The 15,851-nt window shown below is 47.6% G+C and overlaps 1 protein-coding gene across 1 annotated transcript in view; it reads left to right on the forward strand.

Annotated features, from left to right (window-relative positions):
• Positions 1 to 15,851, forward strand: part of nalcn (sodium leak channel, non-selective) — a 282,172-nt gene that overhangs the window by 18,115 nt on the left and 248,206 nt on the right. Inside the window, exons 4-6 of the mRNA XM_072476568.1 lie at positions 9,956 to 10,039; positions 10,133 to 10,272; positions 10,912 to 11,040. Of these exons, the coding sequence (XP_072332669.1) occupies positions 9,956 to 10,039; positions 10,133 to 10,272; positions 10,912 to 11,040 (353 nt within the window). The remainder of the gene's footprint in view (positions 1 to 9,955; positions 10,040 to 10,132; positions 10,273 to 10,911; positions 11,041 to 15,851) is intronic.

Raw genomic sequence — 15,851 nt, forward strand, 5'->3', positions numbered from 1 at the left:
GGGGAAACGGGCAGGCGGAGAGGGAGAACGCAACAGTTTGGAAGGCTGTTCTTCTTACCCTACGGTCAAGAAGTCTCCCAATCGCCTGCTGGCAGGAGGTCCTACCCGATACCCTACACTCCATTAGGTCGCTCCTCTGTACGGCCACGAACGAGCCCCCTCACAACCGTTTGTTTGTCTTCCCCGGGAAGTCCACCTCTGGGGTCTCGCTTCCACGTTGGCTGACGACTCCGGGACCAGTTCTACTCCGGAGGCACGTGAGGAGCCATAAGACAGATCCACTGGTCGAGAGGGTCCAACTACTACACGCAAACCCTCAATAAGCCTACGTCGAGCACCCCGACGGCAGGCAGGACACCGTTTCCCTGCGAGACCTGGCACCCGCTGGCTCGCCCACCGACGCCCCGCCTTCCATCGATGCTCCCCTCCCCGCACTGGCGGTCGACTCCGACAGCGCCCCCCCCCATAGCGCCCCCCCTCCCCCCAGCCGGCGCCGGCACCAATCACCCTAGTCACCCCGGATAACCCCCCTGCTCCAACGCGGGCAAAGGCTCAGACAATCATGCTCCCGGATATACCACCAGCGAGGACGCCGTATCCGCCGCACCACCGACGGAGCTGAGAAGGTCGACACAGGCAATCAGACCACCCAAAAGACTGAACTTGTAATTCCACTTCACCCCCGACGGACTATGTGCTTTTTTTAAACAGGGGGTGAATGTGGTGAATGATATCTGTATACATATGTACCCTTAATGCGTAGGCCCCTTTAAGACCGGGTTTGGAACCCTGGGGCCTCCGGCTCCGCCCCCAGGAAGCTGTATATAAGGTTACGTTCAGCAGGCAGTGTGCAGTGAGCACACTTCTCGGCAGCTGTCTGGTTCTCTGGTAATTAAAGCCTTTGTATTATCGAACTCCTCTCCTGAGTCGTAATTGAGGGTATCTCATGGTTCTTCATACAAGTTCATGGAATGTGTGAAAATGTGGAACTCGCTACCACATGGGATGGTTGAGGAGAATGGTACAGGTATGTTTTAAGGGGGGGGGTTGGATAAACACATGAGCATGAGAGAGAGAGAAGAGAATACAAGGTTATTCTGATGGAGTAGGATTGGGAAGATTCTCGCGTGCAGTATAAACACGAGCATAGACCAGCTGGGCCAAGTGGCCTGATCCAGCGCTGTAAACTCTCTGCGATGCAGTTCAACGCCCTGAGTGCTCTTAGCCACTTTCCCTGATGGTTCCGTGCATCTGCACAGATTCTAGGAATCGTATTTGGTCTCATCTTATGGTGAAATATCACAATTCTTGATCTTGGTCCCTGCAGACAGTATTTTGCCTGTTACTGGCCATCACTATATGACACAGATACACACCAGGAATGTTAAAATGGGGAAAACATGATCATTCTGCTAAAGCCCAGCAGCAGTTGTTCCTCTCCGAGATAATGAGAATGTATTGGGAGTGTTGAGAAGAGCTTTCCTGAAGCAGGCAAGTTATACAGTGCCATTTCAGGGTATGGAAATGTGGGCAAAGTAGTCTTGCATTAACTAGTAAAGGCTGTGTCTGCCAGCCAGATGGGAGGTTGATGTGAAATGTTATTGCGCTGGAAATATGTCATGAGGTATGGTGTCAAATTAACGTGCAGCATAACTGCTTCCTAATTATTGCTAGGGAATGCCAGAATCATTGCGCACACATTCATTACGTATCCACAATTGGAGTTGGAAGTGATTGCAAGGCTCCTTGAAAGTCTGGATTGATAATTGAATAACTTGTGAATCTCTTCAGCCCCAACAGCCAAATAGGGAGAAGTCCATGCCACCGAGCCAAAGGATTCTTTCTTATAGCTGAAGAGTCTTCGGACTGGGTGACACTCTATACATCGCGGGCGGGAATGGAAAGTACGGAGAGCCAGCCAGAAGTCCATTGGCTTCCAGCGAGGCTGGAAAACCCAGCCCCCTGGGTTTGCAGGGGCTGGAAAATGTTTTGAAATGATTATACTTTTAAATTCCTAATTCCAGTATTTTTAAAAATCGAAACAATTCGTTAATGTCTGGTTCTGAGTGGCAATTTGCCAAAGAGAACTGAGACACTAAAATGCAGCTGGGTGGTTAAGTTAACAGATTGAGATGACCGTTGATGGGCTGAACGAGCTTCCTTCCTTGTGCACAGGTTTATACTTCTACAAATGCAGCTCTTTATTGAACCATAAGGGTTGTATATTTTACACGGATTTACAAATGGCAACTTTTTTCTACTTTTCCTGTGAGGGCGCTGACTGCCGAAGCGTTGAGAACCCGTTCTTTTCAGTGTGAAGTCGGTTCAGGTTGCAGGATGCAGAGTAAAGCTCCCAGATTCTGTGCCAACGATCTGCATTTGCCCAATCTTCACTCGTACTTCACCAGTGTGATGTGTACTCCGTTTCTCATTCCAAATGCCCTTTGGATTCGTGACTGACGAATGAAGTCCAGGCTTCTAGGATAAAATCAATCTGAACCAGGTATCGTTCCTTTCCCACTTGTCAAAGTAAATGCAAAGGAAGTAATTTGTCCAAGTCTGCTGATTGTAGAGTCACAGAGCACAGAAGGAAGCCATTCTGTCCAATGTGCCTGTGCTAGCTCTTGTTATCCAATTTATCCCCGCCCCCCCGCTCCTCCCCAACAGCCTTGCATGTCTCTCCCCTTTGTGTATTTATCCAAATTCCTTTTGCAGTTTACGATCGAGTCTGCTTTTATCACCCTCGCACACCCGCGATCAGAGAATCGCACCCTCTGTTTTCCAGACCATTCCCCTCCCCTGGCTCTTTTGCCAATTACCTTCAATCTGCGTCCCTCTGGTCCACGTCGGTGAAAACAGCTTCTCATTCTTTGCTCTTTCAGGATGCTGCATGGTTTTGCACACCTCCATTAAATGTCCCTCAACCTTTTTCTACTTGGAGAGCAATCTCAGCGTCCCCACATTAACTGAGGTCCATTGCCCCTGATGTCATTCTGGGAAATCTCCACCGCACCCTCTCCGTGAACTTCCTTCCAATGGATCCCACCCAGAACTGGACACAGCAGATGCTAACCAATGTTTTCTGAAGGTTCAGCATCATGCCTTTGCTTTTGCCCCCCCATTCCTCTATTTGGAAAGCCCGGGGTTCTGCGTTCCTTTTTATTAAACAACCTTCTGTGCAACGTGGGTTTATTCATCACAATAACATTACAAAGCTGAAGTGGAGCCTGAAATGGTTAAAAGTAGGGAGGAATACGAGTAGGAATGGCTGCAATGCCATCCGGTGCAACGACACAACTGACAGTGGTTAAGTGATGAGAAGTGGGTCTGAATTGGAGGAGCACAGAGATCTCGGAGGGCTGTGGGTGAACACAACTTGGTGGAATCTGGAGATGGACAGCAGTGATTCAGTGAGCTCAAGGTGGAGGTTTGAAGGGTGCTCTGAAGACCAGTGGGATAGTCGAGTCTGCAGGTAACAGGGAGACGTTACGTTTATTTTCTCTTAATTTAATGGAAGTTCAAAAGATCAGAATACTCAAAGAAAATACCATAACCTCTTATTGTCCTTAAGCATTTGTTCTCAGCCATTATGGCAATGAATTAAAGCTACATTAGCTTGTGTTGCCTGAGGGACCTTTGGTTTGGATGAAGTTCAAATATTGTGATAAACACAAAGACATTCACAGTTGATCGAGCGATTGATTTTATTGGTGCTGGTGTCTGGCATCAGTGGCTAAGCCAGCAGTTGTTGCCCATCCCTAATTGCCCTTGAGAAGGTGGGGGGTGACCCACCTCCTTGAAGCGCTGCAGTCCATGAGGTGTAGGTACACCCACCGTGCTGTTAGGGAGGGAGTTCCAGGATTTTGACCCAGCGACAGCGAAGGAACGGAGACATATTCTCAAGTCAGGATAGTGAGTCAGTAATTAGTGAGTCGGAACTTGCAGCTGGTGGTGTTCCCATGCGTCTGCTTCCTTGAAAGATCTGTAATCTATAAAAATGGCATTGCTTTAAATAGTGTAATTTGCAGCACAAATTACAGCAAGTTTCTGATTAACAGTGTACATTGCGTTGAGTAAATGCAGACATCTGTCCATTATGGTCACTGGTGTCTGGCTCCATTAGACCAGCCATCTGGTAAGATCAGTCTGGTCTGCCCCTGAAGCACCTTTCATTAAGGATGTTTGCTTATTTTTTCATTTGGAGCTTAATCTATCTTCTCTCTTTTAGTTCTAATATCAAAATGTATAATTGTGTAGAAAGCTTTATGGTTTTGTAAAATGTAGTAACTGATCCTAACAATGCTTTGAAGATGTTCAAATTGAATAAATTAAGAGACTTTGTACTTTGATTCCAATCACATCCCTCCCCTTCTATTTTCTTTTCCTCATAGGGGCTGGTTTAGCACAGTGGGCTAAACTGCTGGCTTATAATGCAGAACAAGGGCCAGCAGCGTGGGTTCAATTCCCGTACCAGCCTCCCCGAACAGGCGCTGGAATGTGGCGATTAGGGGATTTTCACAGTAACTTCATTGAAGCCTACTTGTGACAATAAGCGATTATTATTATTACAATTTATTTTCCTAGGGCAGCACGGTGGCACAGTGGTTAGCACTGCTGCCTCACGGCGCCACGGTCCCGGGTTAGATTCCGGCCCTGGGTCACTGTCCGTGTGGAGTTTGCACATTCTCCCCCTGTCTGCGTGGGTCTTGCCCCCACAACGCAAAGATGTGCAGGGTGGGTGGATTGGCCACGCTAAATTGCCCCTTAATTGGAAAAAAAAGAATTAGGTGCTCTAAATTTATATTTTAAAAGACAGTTTATGTCCCTGCCATGCCTGGAGCCCTTAACAGACAGCCAGATATAACGCATTAATGATATTGAACATTTTTCGGAGTCCCTGATACCAGCCTTTCTCCAATTCCAGCCTCTTGGGCAAGCCTGATTTTAATCGTTCTACCATTGGCGGCCATACCTTCAGGAGCCTGGCCTCTACGGTCTGCAATCCCCTCCCCCTCTCCATCTCTTTCTCCTCTGCTAAGACACTCTTTAAAACCACCCCCTTTGGTCGAGTGCTGGTCAATGCTCCTAACCTCTTTATTCTGTGTCTTCGTGTCAGATTTAGTCTGGTAACTCTCCTGTGAAGTGCCTCAGGACGTTTCTTTTCCCAAGTTAAAGATGCTAAATAAATGCAGGTTGTTATTGAAAGGTGTAATTAAGTTGGCATTCGAAGGCTGAAGGAGCTTTTAATATTTTTCATTTTTACATTTTGTTTCATAATGTGAAACCACGCAGAAATCGTTCCAGCTTTGGGAAATGGCTCTCGTGTATGACTTGCTTTTTATTTCTACTCAAGTCTTTCTTTCGCAAACTGACAAGTAATGTGAGATGAAGTGATTTTTGACAGCACTGTTTGCGCCTTGAGCAACGGGAGATGTGTATGAGGCATGGTTATTATTATGCAAGAGAAACACATAATTTCTGAGTGGCTCATAGCATTCAGGAGAACAGAGGTAAAGACTCAACTCTTTAATTCACACAAGCTTTAAATTCTTGGTGCTGGCCTGACCAGGGGAGACACTGGCGCAGAGGCAATGTCACTGCCCTCATAATCCAAATGCCCCAGGGCTGCGTGTTCAGTCCCCACTGCGGCAACTGGTGGAATTTAAATTTAATTAAAAAATCTGGAATTGAAAGCCAGCCTCGTAATGGTGACCAGGCAGTGTGTGCTGTGAGGAGGATGCAAAGAGGCTGAAGGGTAACTTGGACAGGCTGGCTGAGTGGGCAGAAACTTAAGCAAATGCAATGTAATGTGGGCAAATGTGAGGTTATCCACTTTGGTGGTAGTTTAGGAAAAGGGGAAGCGCGAGGAGACCTGGGTATCACCATGGAACAGTCGCTGAAGGTTGGCGTGCAGGTACAGCAGGCGGTGGGGAAAGCTAATGGCACGCTGGCCTTCATAGCGAGAGGATTTGAGTAGAGGAGTAGGGATGTCTTGCTGCAGTTATACAGGGCCTTGGTGAGGCCACACCTTGAGTATTGTGGCAGTTTTGCTCTCCTAGTTTGAGCAAGGACATTCTTGCTGTTGAGGGTGTCCAGCGAAGGTTCACCAGACTAATTCTCAGGATGGCAGGACTGACATGTGAAGAAAGACTGGATCGACTGGGCTTGTACTCACTGGACTTTAGAAGAATGAGAGGGGGACTCATAGAAACATATAAAATCCTGATGGGGCTGGACAGGCTGGATGCTGGAAGAATGTTCCCCATGTTGGGGACGTCCAGAACTAGGGGTCACAGCCGAAGAATAAGGGGTCAGCCATTCAGGACTGAGATGAGGAAGAACGTATTCTCTCGGAGAGTTGTGGACTTGTGGAATTCTCTCCCACAGAAAGCTGTTGGGGCCGGTTTGTTGGATATATTCAACAGGGAGCAGGACGTGGCCCTTACGGTTAAAGGGATAAGGGGTACGGAGAGAAAGCAGGAGTGGGATACTGAATTTGCATGATCAGCCCTGATCATATTGAATAGTGGTGCAGCCTCGAAGGGTCGAATGGCCCACTCCTGCACCTACTTTCTATCTTTCTAAAATATCAGCAATTGTTGTAAATGTTTCCTCTTGTGGGAGAGTCTAGTACTAGGGCGTGACTGTTTAAAAATAAGGGGTCATCCATTTAAGACAGAGATGAGGAGAATTTATTTTCTCTCAGAGGGTCGAGACTCTCTGGAACTCTCTCCCTCAGAAGGCAGTGGAAGCAGAGTCTTTGAATGTTTTTAAGGCGGAGCTGGCTAGATTGTGAATAAGCAAGGGTTTGAAATTGTTATCCGGGGTAGGCTAGAATATGGAGTCGAGGCAGCAGTCAGATCTTATTGAATAGCAGAGCAGGCTCGTTGGATCTGCTCCTTGTTTGTATGTGTATTTGTAAAAATCCATCTGGTTCACTAATGCCGATTTACAGAAAGGTATTTTCCATCCATGCTTGGTGTGGACTACATGTGGTTCCAGAACCACCTCAATATGGTTAACTCTTAGCTCCGTTATCATCTCATTCCCAGGACATCACTTGCAGGAACTCTATGGGGTAGTGTCCTCGGCCCAACTCTCTGCAGTTGCTTCATCAATGACCTTCCTTTTACCATAAGGTCTGCAGTAGGTATTTTCATTAATGGCTGCATAAGGTTCAGTCACCTGAGGAAGGAGCTACGCTCCGAAAGCTAGTGATTCCAAATAAACCTGTTGGACTTTAACCTCGTGTTGTAAGAGTTCTTACTGTGCCCAACCCAGTCCAACATCGGCATCTCCACACCATGCATAAGGTTCAGCACCATTCACGCCTCCTCAGGTACTGAAGCAGTTCATGTCCAAATGCAGCATGACCAGGGCAATATCCAGGTTTGGGCTGGCGGGTAGCACGTATTATTCATGCCACACAAGTGCCGAGCAATGACTGTCTCCTATACGAGAGAATCTAACTATCGTCCCTTGACATTCAATGGCATTACCATCACTGACTAGCCATATAAATATTGTGGCTACAAGATGCCAGAAACTTGAAATCCTGCAGCGAGTAACTCATCTCCTGACTACCCAAAGCCTTTCCACCATCTACAAGGCACAAGTCAGGAGAGTAATGGAATACTCTCCACTTGCCTGGATGAGCGCAGCTCCGACAACACTCAAGAAGCTCAACACCATCCAGGACAAAGCAGCCCTGCTTGATTGGCATCCCATCCAGACATTCACTCCCTCCACCTCTGACCTCTACCACCTAGAAGGACAACAAAATAAAAGCACCAGGATCTGGAGGTTCACCTCCAAGCCGCTCACCATCCTGACTTGGAAATAAATCGCCGTTCCTCCACTGTCGCTGGGTGAAAATCGTGGACTCCCTTGCTAACGGCATTATGGGTGTACCTACATCTTATTTACCGACATCGGTTTCAGAAGGTGACTCGCCATCACCTTCTCAAGGGCAATTAGGAATGGGCGATGAATGCCCTTGCCACTGACACCCACATCCCATGAACTAATTGTTTAAACATCATAGAGGGACAGTTAGGGAGGGTGAATGGAGGAGTTCAGGGAGGATTAGTGAAACCTTGGGATGATTCTGAAGGGTTAATTCCAGTTAGGCATGTTTTGGAAGGGTTAGGCAGAGTTAATGAAGATTAGGAACGGTTTGGAAAGGTTTGTTAAGAACATAGAACATACAGTGCAGAAGAAGGCCATTCGGCACCGACCCACTTAAGCCCTCACTTCCATCCTATCCCCGAAACCCAATAATCCCTCCTAATCTTTTTGGTCACTAAGGGCAATTTATCATGGCCAATAGCACAGGGCTAAATCGCTGGCTTTGAAAGCAGACCAAGGCAGGCCAGCAGCACAGTTCAATTCCCGTACCAGCCTCCCCGAACAGGAGCCAGAATGTGGCGACTAGGGGCTCTTCACAGTAACTTCATTTGAAGCCTACTTGTGACAATAAGTGATTTTCATTTCATTTCACCTGCACGTCTTTGGACTGTGGGAGGAAACCGGAGCCCCCGGAGGAAACCCACGTACACCCGGGGAGAACGTGCAGACTCCGCACAGACAGTGACCCAGCGGGGAATCGAACCTGGGACCCTGGCGCTGTGAAGCCACAGTGCTGTCCACTTATGTTCAGGATAGTTTGGAAGGGTCAGGGAGGGTTGGTGAAGATTTGAGATGATTCAGAAGGCCTTGTGAAGGGGCTGGTTTACCACAGTGGGCTAAACAGCTGGCCTGTAATGCAGAACAATGCCAGCAGCGCGGGTTCAATTCCCGTACCGCCTCCCCCACCCCCGCCGAACAGGTGCCGGAATGTGGCGACTGGGGGCTTGTCCCAGTAACTTCATTGAAGCCTACTTGTGACAATAAGTGATTATTATTATTAAAGAGGGGGAAAAGCAAGAATGTTGCATTTAAGCTTTAATATTTTGAATGGGGGGGGGCGGGGGTTAGGGTTAAATTGAAAAGCAGTTTGTTCTTGTTTCATCTTTTCACCAATGTTAAGATTTTGTGTTCCCAACCTTTCTTTAATGATTAAAACCCAACCAGTCCAACAAAATGTGCTGGGCATGGCGTGACCCCCAGTAACCTTGCAGTATCACCAACAAATGTCACTGACATTCTGCAATTACTGGAACGGGTATTCTCCATTGAACCTGGATTTGTGTGAGAGCTTTCAGTAAAATGTGTGTGAAATCTATCGGATTTAGTGTATATTTTTTTGTGATTTTTTTTAATGATAATGGATGCATTTGACTATTGTGGAGCAATGCCAGAGGATTTGACATACACAGCACTAGATTCTCTTTCAAGCTTCGACAGTTCAACTATGTCCGGTGCCATCTTTTTGAGAAACTCCATATTCAATTGGAATAAATAAAACCAGACTGTCCGTTCAGAGTTTGGAAATGTTGCTGTTCTGAATACCAAATGAATTAATTAGTGACGCAAAATGTGCAGCGGGCACCACCAGTGATTTGATTACTTTCACTTAAGGTTCACTTTTTATGTTTTACCTAGATGACTCCTTGGCCAATCCCCCATGTGTTTGACGTCAAATAAATTTGATGCAGAACATTACCTTAACCTTTTACTCCGCATGCATTTTGTTTGCAAATCTAATTACCACGGGGAAGAAGATCGGATTGATTTTTGCTTTGAACTGGGAGCAAGCATTCAGACATCAGACAATCAGATTGAGTAGGTAACACGCACGTTATAGACTAATACGAATGGAAAGTAAGTGGCCCATTCTGCCAGCTCTTTTGAATGAAATATGCAGCGAATGCTCCCAGCCTTGCAAATCTTTCTTTCCGAGAAGATAATGAAATTCTCAGGAGGTTGAATACTATTACCTTTACGTTGAGATTAAAAAAATTTTTTTCATCCAGTTCTGCTTATTGATGGTGGTTTATTTACTCTTGTTCCATAGGGTGATAACTCGTATGTGAAGGACCGATGGTGCATATTCGATGGTTTTATGGTCTTTTGTCTTTGGGTGTCTCTGGTATTGCAGGTAGTGCCAAATATTTTATGACATTAATTATTGAGCTTTCCACGAGAGTTGTGTGTAAAACTCTAATGCAAACTCTTAATTGTTATTTTTCAGGTCTTTGAAATAGCTCAGATAGTCGACCAGATGTCCCCGTTGAGCATGCTCCGAATCCCAAGGCCGCTGATCATGATTCGAGCATTTCGAATCTATTTTCGGTTTGAGCTTCCACGCTCACGGATTACAAACATTCTGAAGTAAGAGTGAATAAAGAGCATCTTTCCCAATCGCAGAATGTCTCAATGTGCACTGCCGCCATTGAAGTATGTTCACTGTTGAAATGTGGGAAATCGGCCAGCCAGGTTGGGCTCGGCAAGATCCCACAATGTGATCACGAGGAGATGGCCTGTTCTTGCGTTTAGTCATGTCAAGGACACCCTACAGCCAGGACACCAGGGAGAGCTACCCAGCTCTTCTTCAGATGGTGTCACGGGATCGTGTGCATCCACTTGGGAGAGCTGACAAAACCTCGGGTTTGACATCTCACCCCCTGACAGTGCAGCCCCCCCTCAGTCCTGCGCTGAAGTGGCAGCCTGCAGTTTTGTGCTCGAGTCTTTGGAGTGAGATTTGAACCCACGACTTTAGAGCTTTCAGATCGGCAGGTGGCCGACACCACAGTTGATGAACTGAAATGCGGTGCTGCCTATCATTGTTGAGTTTTTTTTAAACAAACTTTATTAAAACAAAAAAAACAATATTTACACTTTTAAACTTCAACTCTAACGAATAGATTACATGTAGTTTCTTAACATTAACACACTAGTTCCCACTCATTGTTGAGTGTTTATGAATGATGAGCAGTACGTCGTTTACATCATGACATTGTTTCACTACAGGCGATCTGGAGAACAAATCTGGAGTGTGTCCATTTTCCTGCTCTTCTTTCTGCTGCTGTATGGAATTTTGGGGGTTCAGATGTTTGGTACATTCACCTACCATTGTGTGACCAACGATACACAGCCAGGGTGAGCACTGAGTTTACAAATGTTGTTTTCCTCACTCTGCGTTGAGTAATATTTATTATTATTTCCAAGAAAAAACACCTGATGGGTTTTGTTTCGAAATTGAAGTCGTTTCAAGATTATTTCTGATTTCTATTTGGTGCTGTGCTGAAAATCCATCATACGGACTGTGCGGGCCTAATCTTCAGAGGAATATTCACTCTAGGATGATGGGGATAGGAGCAGATTTTCAGCCTCTCACACCGATTCTGCGGTCCAATTAGACGTTTTTTCAATTGCTTCTCCTTGGTTCCGTAATCGTTTATACAAATAGTCACTTGGTGGTCCAGAACTTGAGGTATTCATGGAATCATAGAATCATAGAATTTACAGTGCAGAAGGAGGCAATTCGGCCCATCGAGTCTGCACTGGCTCTTGGAAAGAGCACTCTACTTAAGTCCACACTTCCACCCTATCCCCGTAACCCAGCAACCCCATCTAACCTAAGGGCAATTTAGCTGTATTGCTGTAAAAAGAGACATGTTGTTGAAGTTTTTCATCTTGCACTCATCAGGGCAAATTCATAGACTCATAGAATCCCTACAGTACTGAAGGAGGCTATTTGGCCTATCAAGGCTACACTGACCCTTTGAAAGAGTATCCTACCTAGGCCCTATCCTCGTAACCCCACACATGGAGTCCATACTGAGTAAGAATAAAGAACTTTGGTTTATTTATTTTTTTACACAGAGGGTAGCGGGTGCCTGGAACTCGCTACCGGAGGAGGTGGTGGAAGCAGGGACGATAGTGACATTTAAGGGGCATCTTGACAAATACATGAATAGGATGGGAATAGAGGGATACGGACCCAGGAAGTGTAAAGGATTGTAGCTTAGTCGGACAGCATGGTCGGCACGGGCTTGGAGGGCCGAAGGGCCTGTTCCTGTGCTGTACTTTTCTTTATTCTTTGTTCTTTGTTTATACAGCTCACGGTGGACCCCTACCAGGTCTCTTCACGGTCGGTGACTTACTGGTCTGTGGTCCCTGTGACTAACATGTCATCCAAGTCAGAGAGATCTAGGTGTACAGGTCCACAGGTCACTGAAAGGGGCAACACAGGTGGAGAAGGTAGTCAAGAAGGCATACGGCATGCTTGCCTTCATTGGCCGGGGTATTGAGTATTAAAATTGGCAAGTCATGTTGCAGCTGTATAGAACCTTAGTTAGGCCACACTTGGAGTATAGTGTTCAATTCTGATCGCCACACTACTGGAAGGATGTGGAGGCTTTAGAGCGGGTGCAGAAGAGATTTACCAGGATGTTGCCTGGTATGGAGGGCATTAGCTATGAGGAGCGATTGAATAAACTTGGTTTGTTCTCACTGGAATGACGGAGGTTGAGGGGCGACCTGATAGAGGTCTACAAAATTATGAGGGCATAGACAGAGTGGATGGTCAGAGACTTTTCCCCAGGGTAGAGGGGTCAATTACTATGGGGCATAGGTTTAAGGTGCAAGGGGCAAGGTTTCGAGGAGATGTACGAGGCAAGTTTTTTATACAGAGGGTAGTGGGTGCCTGGAACTCGCTACCGGAGGAGGTGGTGGAAGCAGGGACGATAGGGACATTTAAGGGGCAACTTGACAAATACATGAATAGGATGGGAATAGAGGGATACGGACCCAGTAAGTGTAGAAGATTGTAGTTTAGTCGGGCAGCATGGTCGGTGCAGGCTTCGAGGGCCGAAGGGCCTGTTCCTGTGCTGTACTTTTCTTTGCTCTTTGTCCGTAACGTGCAGCAATCCACGCAGCATGTTCTCCATTAGGTACGGAAAGATTGAGTACTCCCAGATTACTCCAAATGGCAGTCGGGTATACTTGTAGAGACCCTTGTGCGTGTGTCGTAGTTCCGTGAGGACTTGACGAGCCCCGGCTGCAGATGGATGCTGCTCATGTCTAATTTTGTAAATGTGCAGCCGCCGGGTGATGCAGCAGAAAGATCCTCGATGTGGGGTAAAGCATAACAACGGTCTAACATGAAGCCGTGTTCACCATCAGTTATTGTCGGCACAGAAGGGGAATGTCTTATCCGGCTTCATCACAGGGACCACCAGTGCTGCCCAACCAGCGAAGCACACCAGTCTAACGATGCCCAAACCTTCCAAGCGACAAAGTTCAGTCTCGACTTTCTGCCCCAAGGCGTAGCGAACCGGAAGGCACGAAAATATCGGGGATGGTCTTCGGGTCCACTTGGGTCTTGGCTACAGCGTCTTTAATTGTACCCAAGCCTGGCTGGAAAACCTCCGGGAACTTGCTCAGACCCTCACACAGACCCATGTCGAGGATATGCTACCAATCCGACTGCAGCTGGTGCAGCCAATCAGGGCCCAACAGGCTAGGGGCACAGCCTTTCACCACGGTGAGGGGGAGGTGAACCAATTGGTGCCATAAACTACCGGAGTATGCGTCGTCCCCACACCATTCAGTCGCACTCTAGTAAACGCGGCCAAATGAGCCGCCGTATCAGTCAAAGTCAGAGTGTGCACACCCGTTAATAAGATCAAAGGTGTTCGGCGTCATCTCAGAAATGGCAGCTCCTGTATCCCAGTCCATTTGGAGCACATAATAATAATAATAATCGCTTATTGTCACAAGTTGGCTTCAAATGAAGTTACTGTGAAAAGCTCCTAATCGCCACATTCTGGCGCCTGTTCGGGGAGGCCGGTACGGGAATTGAACCCGCGCTGCTGTCCTTGTTCTGTATTACAAGCCAGCTGTTTAGCCCACTGTGCTAAACCAGCCCCTGGTAAATGGCCATTCACCTGAATCAGAATGTGAATCGGGGCCACACTGGCCGCTGCCAAACAACTGTATCTCAGCCTCTTCTGGGTCATCTAGACGCAAGGTTAAGCCCCCGGGGCTGACGCCTACCTCGACCGGGGCACCTGGAAAGTTGGTCGCCCTCCTGCCTGCGTCACGCCTGGATGGGCGCCCACACGTCGCACACGGTCCAGAATCTCCTTCAGCCGGGTCCAGGGACGTTCCACGTCTTGACGGCTGGCCCTTCGCCCAGAGGCCGGTGTTGCTGCGGCGTTCGGTCCGGGCCGTAGGGATACCACGTGAGGGGCAACGCCCCAAAACGTTCACTTCCAAGCCTTGTGTTTCTAGGAAGCTGCGTTCCCGCTCTCTCGGGACAAAGAAATCTCTCGTGTCTGTTGAAAAGTCAGGGAGGTTTTGGTCAAAAGTTTTTTCTGTGTCTCTGTATTATTCACACCGCAGACCAAACGATTGAGGAGCCTATCAGATCATATCTTCCACAACCGCGATAGGAACTCGGTGATGGGCTCACCGGGGGGCCTCTCTGCCCGGTGAAACAATACCTTTGAACGGTCCCTGACGGGGCCGGGTTAAAATGTTGCACCACAACATGGTCGAATGAGTGTGTATCTGGCAGTGCCCGGTACACAAGACCCCTGATCACGCCGAATGTGTGCGGCCCACCGGCCGTCAAGAGTATGACCATCAGGCGCTCGTTCTCCATGATGTTGTTGGCCCGGAAGAAAGAACGCATCCTTTCTGCATCATAGTTTCTGCCTTCATCACTGGCGTCAAATGCATCCAATCGCCCAAACAAAGGCATGGCAAAATAATTGGTTCCAAACTTGATTTCAGAAAATCAGGGAGGTGGCTCAGCCGAGTCGGTTGTAGCATCGACAGCAAAGCAGTGTACACCTCGTCGCCAGTTTAATAAGGACACGGAGAGTCCGCATCGCGTAATAATAAAAATTTTGGTTTATTTACAATTACATTAGATGCAACTCCCAGTGGATCCCGACTGGGTCTCTTCACAGCCGGTGACGTACTATCCAAATAGCTTTTGTACATAGCCTACTGGATTTACCCCACCCCTCGGTGCGGGAACTCATACTCCGCGAGAACCATGGGGAAGATTATCAGTCCCACCCCTGTAATCCTGTGCCGGATAGGACACCCACCCCACCTTTTGGACACTAGGGGGCAATTTATCATGGCCAATTCACCTAACCTGCACATCTTTGGACTGTGGAAGGAAACCGGAGCACCCGGAGGTAACCCACGAAGACACGGGGAGAACACCGCACAGACGGTCACCCCCGGCCGGAATCGAACCCAGGTCTCTGCGCTGTCGGGCAGCAGTGCTAATTAGAAGGCCAAATCTCAAAGGTACCATATTGTACTACATGAGGAAATGTGCTGAGTGGTTGACAAGTGGACTCTGGTTGATGCCATGCCATAGAGCTCGTCTGACATTGCTTGCCTGTCCATTAATGTACTGCTCAAAAAAACATAGAACTTACATACAGTGCAGAAGGAGGCCATTCGGCCCATCGAGTCTGCACCGACGTACTTAAGCCCTCACTTCCACCCTATCCCCATAACCCAATAACCCCTCCTAACCTTTTTTGGTCACTAAGGGCAATTTATCATGGCCAGTCCACCTAACCTGCACACCTGTGGACTGTGGGAGGAAACCGGAGCACCCGGAGGAAACCCACACAGACACGGGGAGAACGTGCAGACCCCGCACAGACAAGTGACCCAGCGGGGAATCGAACCTGGGACCCTGGCGCTGTGAAGCCACAGTGCTAGCCACTTGTGCTACCGTGCCATAGACATTTTCAACATTTCCCTATAGCATGGAAATCTAGCCACACCACCATTGCCTAAATTTGTATTAATTGAACTTGTGAAATAGCTCACACAGTTGAGTTCATTTTTACCAACATCATTTTTTCCCAAATCGATGGTGTTGCCATGGGATCCCCTCTAGGCCCAGCTCTCGCAGACATCTTTGTCGGTTT

This window comes from Scyliorhinus torazame, chromosome 15 (assembly GCF_047496885.1).
Source record: "Scyliorhinus torazame isolate Kashiwa2021f chromosome 15, sScyTor2.1, whole genome shotgun sequence".
Taxonomy (NCBI): Eukaryota; Metazoa; Chordata; class Chondrichthyes; order Carcharhiniformes; family Scyliorhinidae; genus Scyliorhinus; species Scyliorhinus torazame.